The 10,651-nt window shown below is 36.3% G+C and overlaps 2 protein-coding genes across 2 annotated transcripts in view; both read left to right on the forward strand.

The window, feature by feature from the left end:
• LOC105109453 (uncharacterized) overlaps positions 1-7,504 on the forward strand; it is a 14,341-nt gene extending 6,837 nt beyond the window's left edge. The window contains exons 8-16 of the mRNA XM_011004175.1: positions 681-736; positions 931-1,306; positions 3,514-4,801; positions 5,135-5,275; positions 5,480-5,634; positions 5,897-6,107; positions 6,288-6,525; positions 6,603-6,753; positions 6,957-7,504. Of these exons, the coding sequence (XP_011002477.1) occupies positions 681-736; positions 931-1,306; positions 3,514-4,801; positions 5,135-5,275; positions 5,480-5,634; positions 5,897-6,107; positions 6,288-6,525; positions 6,603-6,753; positions 6,957-7,262 (2,922 nt within the window). The 3' untranslated portion in view covers positions 7,263-7,504. The remainder of the gene's footprint in view (positions 1-680; positions 737-930; positions 1,307-3,513; positions 4,802-5,134; positions 5,276-5,479; positions 5,635-5,896; positions 6,108-6,287; positions 6,526-6,602; positions 6,754-6,956) is intronic.
• Positions 7,505-8,374: 870 nt separating this feature from the next.
• LOC105109440 (uncharacterized) lies at positions 8,375-9,691 on the forward strand. The gene has a single exon (XM_011004164.1). It carries the CDS (start codon positions 8,452-8,454, stop codon positions 9,256-9,258), a length of 807 nt encoding a protein of 268 aa, XP_011002466.1. The 5' UTR covers positions 8,375-8,451; the 3' UTR covers positions 9,259-9,691.
• The last annotated feature ends 960 nt before the right edge of the window (positions 9,692-10,651 follow it).

Here is a 10,651-nt window from a genome sequence, read left to right on the forward strand (position 1 = left end):
TTGATCCCGTCGATGATTCTAACGGTACAATCGACACGTCACTGTACGGATCTGCCATTTCAAATCCGTTAGTGAATCCGTCGGCAATATAAATGGCGGTCGCTATACGGCCTGTCTTTTTGAATCCATCGGTGATTTCGTCTGAAAAAATAACCCACCAAAACCTCCACGTCAGCGATCCATTTTTTTTTACGACGGTGACGTTTCTGTCCGTAATTCGGTCGGTACGATGGTGACGTTTCTGTCCGTAATTCGGTCGGTAACTACTAACGGAAAATTTTCGCCGATAGTTACCGACTGAATTATGGACGGAATATAATCGTCGGTAATTTTAACCTCCAATTACCGACAGAGTTATTTCATCGGTAAATCCGTTGCTATTTAGCGAATTTCTTGTAGTGATTTATTGGATGAAATAAGAAACAAACTTCTTAGAGAAGAGCTCAACTTTGACATTACTGATCTTATAGCACATCACTCCATGTCTTTCCCATCTCTTAACAGATCTCAAAAAGATGTCTACGAAATTGTTGTTGGTAATGTTATAGCAAAGCAACAAGCATTGATTTTTGTGCATGGCCGTGGAGGAATTCTGAAAACATTTTTATGGCATACAATAACCAATTTTATCAGAGCCGAGGGTTTGTTTGTTCTAGTTGTTGCTTCCTTTTTATTGCCAGGTGGGCAAACTGCTAGCTTATTCCAGATTCAAGATTCCTCTTAACGTTTCTGACTTGTGAGATTAAGAAAAAATCTTGCTTTGGAAGCACTTGATCGCTCTTTACATGATGTTCTTTCAGATAACAGCTTGGCTAATTGAAATAAGCTGTTCGGTGGGAAGTCGGTTTTTTTGGGTGGGGATTTCCGCCAGATACTGCCTGTTATACCCGAAGGTACAAAAGATGAGATTATACATGCTTCTCTTTGCAGCTCAGTTCTATGGCCAAAGTTCAAAGTTATGAGTCTAAAAGAGAGCATGTGTCTTTCACCTGATGACCTTAGCATGAAGGAAAAACATGAACTCGCCATGTTTGCTGAATGGATTCCTTCCATTGGTAATGGAACTATTTGTGACTCTCTCTCCTCGGGAAATTGTGATACTTCCTTCATCAAGATTCCTGATGATCTCTTGCAAGACAATGTATCAGACCTGATCTCATCTATTGTCGATATGGTTTATCCAGACATCAACACCGAACAAATAGCCCCTTCATATCTCCGTGAAACAGCAGTTGTGACAACAAAAAATGAAATCGTCACCAATATTGTCCCCGGTGACAAACGTATCTATCCTAGCACAGATTCTGTCTGCACTGCGTTAGGTGATACCTGTTGCAATTAATTTTGAAATTTTCGTTCACAATGTCTTTAAATTTTTGTAGGCATTTCCTAGTGTATACATGTAATTATAATAAATAAGTGTTTATCCTTTATGTCTCTTGAATTATCCTAGACTAATATAAATCTAAGTCTAAAATCATTAAATTTCTTTTCTTATGAGAGGGAGAGTAATATTTATACGAATAAGATTTATTTTTCATTAAATTTATCATATTTTTATTTTTATCTTTTTCTTTTATATATTTCTAATATGGAATTAAAGCTAGTTCACTAGAGTATGAAATCTTAAAATAAAATGAATAAAAAAATAACATTAAAAAAAAAGAATGTAAGAAGATAGTTCTCAACAAGAAAATTTGAACTTTATATTAAAAAAAGATTAAAAAACCTAAGAATGAGATTTATTCAAGAAACTTATAATACTCCAAACATATATTTATACCACTCTAGAAAATTTATTTTTCACCACATTTCCCATGGTCCTATATTTACTTTCTCTTTCAAATATTTCTAACACTACCAACACCGTCGATCTGTTATATCCAATCGAATTCATTACCCAATTAGAATTCAAATGGCGTTCCTTCCATTATACTTCCATCTGTTATAACAATCTCTGTGTCTTTTTTCTTCCTTTACATTTCTTTTTCATAGGTCAATGAATGCCACTGATAGAAAAATTAGAATTATGCTATAATTTTCTATTGCAGATCAAATATCAGGTTTTCACATTCTAAAATTCAAAACAGATTTTAGTTCAGCAACATGTCTCTAGAAAAAAAAAACCAAAAGAAAAAGGGTGAGTGTCGTGTGGGTTAGTGCTATGATTGTTTGGACCTTTTGTGGAGTGGAATTATTTGGAATTTGGAAGAGGGCGTCCCCTTCAATTCTATGGGTCTAAGTCTTCGTAATTTTTTTTTTCCCTGTTAAAAAATTACCCGGTCATAATCTAAAAAAAAAATTATTGATATATGATTTTTTTTAAAAAAATAAATAAATTATTTGATTTTTCTAAATAAAATTAAAAAAAATAAAGGTTAGCCATTTTAAAAAGAAATCCACAAGGTATCATGAACCAACCAATTTCTAGGCCTAAAGGCCCAAAGTAAGTGTGCTTGCTCATTTTAATTTTAATTGGTATGTATATAAAAAATCAATTTAAAATCTAAAATATTTTTAAAATTAGATCTAATTTCTAAAGTAATATTAAAGTGAAATAACTTTTAATTTAATTTTTTTTATTGAATGGAACTCATGAAATATTAAAATTAATTTTTTTAATAATTAAAATCACATCTACCATCAACTTTCTCTCTTTCCCTCTTTCCCATTAGAATTCAACTAGTCTCTCTTTTATCTTTATAATTAAGAGCTAAAAAATAAAAATAAAATTAAACTAAAATTACCTTTTAATAAAATGAGTGAGTGTCGTGTGGGGTTAGTGGTATTTTTCCAAGACAATTTTGACATGTATAGCGAGGAGCCTTCTATCTTTGAATTTGGAAGTAAATAGAAAATAATAATAATAATAATTCAGTCTCCTAAGGCTAAACTATGCTTGTTTGGACCTTCTGTGGTATGGACTTTGAAAGAGGACATTCCCTTCAATTCTACGAGTCCAAGTCTTCTAAAAATTTTCACCCATTTTTTTGTCATTGATTGCCTTAAGAACCGGCAGTCAATAGTCGTGAGAATTGCATATTTTCTAATGCAATCAACAACGAATCATTTAATTCGAAAAACAAAATCATTTAATTAGGTAAAAAATATAATTTGAGTTTAGCATGTCAAGAATATAATCAGGATATGAGACCGGAATATCACAATAAAAAACAAATACAGATTACAAAACTTAAATTCCAGATGAAAAAAAAAAAATTGTCTATTGTTCAATGCACAGTGAGATTCATCATGTTTTTGTTTTAGTATAATAAAATAATAATAATAATCCAAAAATGTCTTAATCTCCCCCTTAAGAATGTGAGGAGAGAGAAGTTGTCGGAATAAACATGTCAATGGAATCCTCTATTCGTTAAGAATGAGAAAAATGGAGTCCTTGAAGATGATTGTTCACTCATACATGAAAAATGGAGCACCGCTTTCGTGGTAAAGAAGTTGGGGCTATAAATATGAATATTTTCACATCTAAGCCATTCATTAACTAAGCTACAGACAAAAACCATAGAAGTAACGATGGTTTACATTCCCATACTTCTTTTTTGCTTCTTTACATTGCTGAATAGAGTAACGGCCACGGCCATTGACATCATAAACACAACTCAGTTCATCAGGGATGGCGATACTATAGTTTCAGCAGATGGAACCTATGAATTAGGATTTTTCAGCCCTGGAAAGTCAAAAAACAGATACTTGGGCATATGGTATGGGAAAATACCAGTTCAAACTGTAGTTTGGGTTGCCAATAGAGAAACTCCCCTTAATGATTCGTTGGGGGTCTTAAAGATAACAAACGAAGGAATTCTTATCCTTCTCGATCGCAGTGGGAGCTTGATTTGGTCTTCCAACACACCAAGACCTGCGAGGAATCCAACCGCTCAACTATTGGAGTCAGGAAACCTTGTTGTGAAAGAGGAGGGTGATAACAACCTGGAAAATTCCTTGTGGCAGAGTTTTGAACATCCAGCTGATACGATATTGCCAGGCATGAAGCTAGGAAGGAGTAGAATAACGGGAATGGATTGGTCCATGACATCATGGAAATCAGAAGATGATCCTTCCAGAGGTGACATTACATGTAAACTTGCTCCTTCCGGATATCCTGACATGGTTGTGATGGAAGGTTCGCGAGTGAAGTACCGATCTGGACTATGGGATGGTCTGCGGTTCAGTGGCATACCTAGAACAAAACCAAATCCCATATACACATATGAATTTGTTTTCAATGAGAAGGAGATATTTTACCGAGAAACTCCTGTTGATAAGTCGATGCATTGGAGGCTCGTGACAAGACAGAATGGTGATATCGCGAGCTTTACTTGGATTGAGAAAAAACAAAGTTGGTTGCTTTATGGAACAGCAAATACAGATAATTGTGATCGATATGCACTATGTGGTGCAAATGGTTTCTGTGATATTCAAAGCTCTCCAGTGTGTGATTGTTTGAATGGATTTGTACCAAAATCTCCAAGAGATTGGGACGTGACTGATTGGGCAAATGGTTGTGTTAGAAGAACTCCCCTAAATTGTTCTGGAGATGGGTTCCGAAAGCTCGCTGGATTGAAGATGCCTGAGACAAAATCATCGTGGTTTAGCAAGACGATGAATCTTGAGGAGTGCAGGAACACGTGCTTGGAGAAATGCAACTGTACAGCATATTCAAATCTGGACCTCAGGAATGGAGGAAGTGGGTGCTTGCTCTGGTTCGGCGACCTGGTTGACATTAGAGTTTTTGCTGAAAATGAGCAAGAGATTTATATACGAATGGCCGAATCAGAACAAGGTATGAATTTATCTTCAGACAAGAAAAGTCAGTATTATTTTAATAACCTTGCAAACTGTGTTTCCTTGTAAATATATAAAACAGGATCCAGACACTTCACTAAAAAGGAGTGATTCACTCTTAGTAAAGTGTCTGGATCCTGTGTTATATATATATTTAGAGTCAAGATTTGCCCCATCCACACCATTGCCATCATGTACAAATCCTTGCTAATAGGTAACCAAGAGGAAGGGTGCTTGTAGCTAATAAAAAATTTCTAGCCATACTAAATTCTATTCGATTTACTTTCCTATTGTTGTATTTTCACTCCAGTTTTTCTCTGCCAAGTTGTAGATAATGGAGATGGTGCCAAGATAAATAAAAAATCCAAAGCGAAGAAAAGGATCATAGCAAGCACTGTGTTGTCTACTGGGATTCTGTTCGTTGGCCTAGCCTTGGTCTTGAGTGTTTGGATGAAGAAGCAGCAGAAAAACAGTACGTAATTCACACCATGAACATTTAACAAATACTCCATCTCTCCTTTTTCAGATAAGTTTTGATTCTTTTAAATTTTGATTTTAAAAAATACAAGGCAACGTTAAAATGTTAAGAGTGTATTTGGTGACGTAGAGAAATCATGCTGGGGCCAAAAATATCGTTCCCATGCTTCGTTCTTATTCATGCCAGTTCCTCCTGCAGGAAAAATAGCAGATGCTCTGGAAAGAAGTGCAAATCATATGCACAAGGAAGATCTAGAGCTACCAATGTTTGATTTGGGTACTTTGGCTTGTGCAACAAATAATTTTTCTGTTGAAAATAAACTTGGAGAAGGGGGTTTCGGATCTGTTTATAAGGTACTAATCTATAAAGAATCAGGCATCTAGATGGCTTCAGAATTTCATGGTACAAACTCATGGCACCATTGATTTTTTTTGGTATTATTTTCCTTGGAACTTCCATGGGACTGAGCCTTCTAAGAATAAAACAATGACTCTTCAGAAAGTGTTCAAACTTCAGAGTTACAACAGATGCAAGTAGCGTGCAACATCATACCATGACTCCCAACTTTCACAAGACCAAGTATGATTGCTTATGATACTGTGTGATTATTTGCAGGGAACATTAGAAGACAGGCGAGAAATAGCTGTGAAGAGGCTCTCTAAGAACTCAAGGCAAGGACTTGATGAGTTCAAAAATGAGGCCAATTATATAGTGAAACTTCAGCACCAGAATCTAGTGAAGCTTCTAGGATGCTGCATTCAAGGAGATGAAAAGATACTGATCTATGAGTTTTTGCCTAACAGAAGTTTGGACATTTTTATTTTCGGTATGAATCTCCCAAAACCCCTACAAGTTCTTTCCAATTATTGCACTTTAAATCTTTCTCCACTTTCATGGTCACACATGCTGCCGTACCCAATTGTAATTTTAATTAAACATTTATTATGTTTACAAGTATGGATTACCTTTTCTCCTAGTTTTTTATGCATTTTAAACAATTTGACAGAACATACACACAGCTTTCTACTAGATTGGCCCAAGCGCTGCAACATTATCTTTGGGATTGCTCGTGGACTGCTTTATCTTCACCAAGATTCAAGACTAAGAGTAATTCATAGAGATCTGAAAGCCAGCAATATTTTATTGGATGATGACCTAAACCCAAAAATCTCAGATTTTGGCCTGGCTAGAAGTTTTGGAGGAAACGAAACTGAAGCCAATACTAATAAAGTGGCTGGTACATAGTAAGTGTCTCCTCCTGTGTGTGTTTCTGTCTTCATTTTTTCACTGAAAAAACTTAGCATTCCCTGAATAAGTGCAGTGGCTACATATCCCCTGAGTATGCCAATCATGGACTCTACTCACTAAAATCGGACGTCTTCAGCTTCGGCGTATTGGTGCTAGAGATAGTGAGTGGAAACAGGAACAGAGGATTCATTCATCCAGACCACAACCTCAACCTTCTAGGACATGTAAGCCATCCACACCACACCTATGTTAGGTTCCAAGTGCTTGGCATGTTCTGTCTTTGGACACTTCAAATGCTTGAAATATCTGTACATATTTTGAATCTGACAATGAAATGCATGACGGATTCTGGATCCTTGAGTCCAGGGACGTATTCTATTATATCTAAATATCAAATCTATTTTAATTACATGATTCTGCTTATCAGGCTTGGAGATTGTTTGAAGAAAACAGGCCTTTGGAACTGGTTGCAGAATCACTAGTAATAGCATGCAATTTATCTGAAGTGCTACGTTCGATTCATGTGGGTTTATTGTGTGTGCAAGAAAATCCAGAAGATAGGCCAAACATGTCAAATGTTGCTCTGATGTTACGTGATGATGATACTCTACCTCAGCCTAAACAACCAGGTTTCTTCACTGAAAGGGATCTGACTGAAGCAAGACATTCATCGAGCCTGAGCAAACCATGTTCAGTTAATGAATGCTCGATTTCAGAGTTAAGACCAAGATAGATTGCATTTTGCGCTGATATTTTGTATTGTTTCTAGATGGTTGGTCTCTACTTTTCGAAATATTATTTTGTGGTTATGTACTAGGCATATATAATTCAGCCATCCCACAAAGAAATAATGTATTTTGATCAACTATGGCAATATATGTATGGTATGTAAGGCTGGTGTAATCAAAGGTACGCATGAAGTGTAAAGAAATGGAGCTTCAAGTTATTTAACTCCATGGTGGCACATTCATAGAACTAGCTTCCATGATTTTCTTTGCTTCCGTGATAAGAACTGTCCACGACCATTTTGAGAGATCTCAAATTACGCCCTGTTCTGTAAAATATCTTGGCAAACTGCAGAGCAGTTTCTCATCGAGGATATCTGTCGTCATCATCACAAAACCGCAGCTTAAAAGACAAAACCTGTCATCGTAAAAGATGCACTGTCACTTTTGGCATCAGGTGAGTAGAAAATTAGTTTTTCTTACCGCCATACATGCCCTGACTTACTACCAGAATAGCACGGGGGCGATGACTTACCTACACGTGTGGTACACGCAAACTTATTTTATTGATTTATTAATATTATAATAATACATATTACTAAAAAGAGCATACAAATATTATGAAAAAACAATGATGCAAATATAAAAACACCCTCCCAAGACAATTTTTAATTTTTCAAAGTCAAAAGAAAAACAAGAAATTTTATTATACATAAAATGTGTAAATACAAATCAACCCTTCTTTTAAAAGGCTAATATATTTTAGATTTTAAATGCATAAACTTATTTAACTATGTAAATAAATACAAATAAATCTATAAAGACACAAAAATCCCTTGACTAAAGGCCAATTTTTTGAGCTCTCAAGAGCAATATGCTCTTATAGTATTTTTACTATATATAAAATATACAAACAACAAATTTGCCCCAATCAATTCTCAAATAACTTTTAAATTCCATGAAAAATACAATTTCATCCTTGTTGTTAAGACAATTATTAAAAGCAATAAAGAGTAAAACTATCGTTACACGTGCTTGAATCTGATTCCTCCTCAAATATCCTTTTAGTTTTTCGTTAATACTTCAAGTTGTTAAATAGTATGGTTGACCCTGGCTAGCAAGCAGTATGACAATGTTGTGTCTTGGACATATGTTGTGAAACCAAACCACAAAGCAAAACAGCCCGCGAATCAGTGGATGACAATGTTGTGCCTTAAAGCCGCACGTTCACGCGCCACCAAGCCATTTTCCTTCCCTTTCTCGTCTCAGAACTACCAGCTCAAGCCCTTCTTCCTCTCCTTCAAGCCTTACTCTGCATCATCCCAATCCCAAATCAAAATGTCATCATCCACTCCATCCCAGACAGTAGAACACATAGTCCTCTTCAAAGTCAAAGAAAACACTGACCCCACTAAAATCAACACCATGATTAATTCCCTCAACCGTCTGATCTCACTCGACTCCGTACTCCACCTAAACGCCGGTGCCCTCTACCGCACCAAATCCTCACCTATTCCCTTCACTCACATGCTCCACAGCCGTTACTCCTCTAAAGAAAACCTCTCCGCTTATGCTGTTCACCCTAGCCATGTCAGCGTGGTTAAAGAATCGGTTCAGCCAATCTGTGACGACGTCATGGCCGTCGATTGGGTAACTGATGATCTCAACGGTGGTGGTTCATTGGTCCCACCTCCTGGGTCAGCGATTAGGTTGTCATTCCTTAAACTAAAAGAGGGTTTAGGGGATGAAGTGAAAGATGAGATACTGGGGTTAATTAAGGGGATTAAAGGGAAATATGGTGGGATTCATCAAATTAGCTGCGGTGAGAATTTCTCAGCTAGAGCCAAGGGTTATTCGATTGCGTCGCTAGCTGTTTTTCCAGGATTGAGCGAATTGGATTCCAAGGAAGAGCTTGTGAATTTGGAGAAAGCCAAGTTCAGAGATTATCTGCAGAGCTTTATTGTTCTTGATTATGTTGTGCAGCCGTCTACCTCTACTCTTTAAAGATTTCTGTTTTTTTTTTCAAGCCCCTTTGGTTACTCTTTGAGATAGAAGAGACAAATACAGAAGGGAAATAAATGCATTTGGTTGCCGAGACAAAGGACAGTTGTGGAGTGAATTTATATCTGTTCTGTTCCGAGACTCTATCTCAGGTATTTGGATTGCTTATGTCCCTGCTTGCTTTTGCTGATCATTTAGTATCAATAATTTAAACTTGATATCCAATGTATTAAGAAGTGTTAAAATGGCTAGTAGTTGAGTTGGTTTTGTATATGTCATCCTCTCCTGAATCCTTGTAAGTAGTGAGATTGAGATTGTGGATGTTTAAGTAGTAGCTTTATTAAGCTCTGGTGGCGTAGGATTCGATCTGCTAATGCTAGCAAAATGTCAACTTCTTTAAATCAATAAAAGAAAACGAGCAACATCTTTTCGCCCATTCTGGGTTTCCTTTAGCAAATAAAACTACAGGTTTTGATCAACTGTCTGAGATAAAAATAAAAAGCTTTGTGATTGTTACTTCATTGGTGGAAAATAAAAATTAAAAATAAGCTTTGTGATTGTTACTTCATTGGTGGAAAATATGTCTTTCTTGTTTTCTTCGATCAATTTTCTTTCGGTGAAGAAACCAGGCTCTTCAGGCTGCGGCAGTGCCCCATCTCCTTCCAACATATGAACCACTCTTGACATGCTCAGCCTATCTTCTGGAGAGTGTTGCTCACGTAATAGGCCCACATGGATTGACCTTAAAACTTCAGAAAGATGGCAGGATTTTACTATCAATTCATCAATCAACTCTAAAGATCTGCCTTCTTTATTGAGCTTCCATATCTGAAATTTGAAAGCATTTGTTTTTAAATTGAAATAGTTCTTAAAAATTGGAACCCTTGTGTTAATGCTAATTTGAAAATACCTAGAATGAAAATAAAAGTCCTTACATGCCCAAGAAGATTGAGTTCATGTTCTGGATGAGTAAATCCCCTGTTTCTTTCCCCCCTGACAATCTCTAATACCAAAACACCAGAGCTAAATACACCGGATTTTATTGAGAAGACACCATCAATGGCATACTTTGGTGACATATAACCACTACATATCATCAAACAAGTTAATGAGCTTTTGCTAGTAAGATATGGACGTACTTCTATTTCATTTTTCTTTTCCTACGCAAAGGGGGAAAATAAGAACTCTTACTATGTTCCTACTACTCTTCTGGTATTTGCTTCTGTTTCATTTTCTGCAAAACTTTTGGCCATGCCAAAGTCTGAGATTGTTTGATTCATCTCCTTAAGATTTCTATGAATAATTAGTAGTCTAGAGTCTTGATGGAGATAAAGCAGTCCCCTTGAAACCCCATTGATGATGTGGAACCTCTTAGGCCAATCCAGCAACTTGCTTT

The sequence above is a fragment of the Populus euphratica genome, unplaced genomic scaffold (assembly GCF_000495115.2).
Source record: "Populus euphratica unplaced genomic scaffold, PopEup_1.0 scaffold218.1, whole genome shotgun sequence".
NCBI lineage: Eukaryota > Viridiplantae > Streptophyta > Magnoliopsida > Malpighiales > Salicaceae > Populus > Populus euphratica.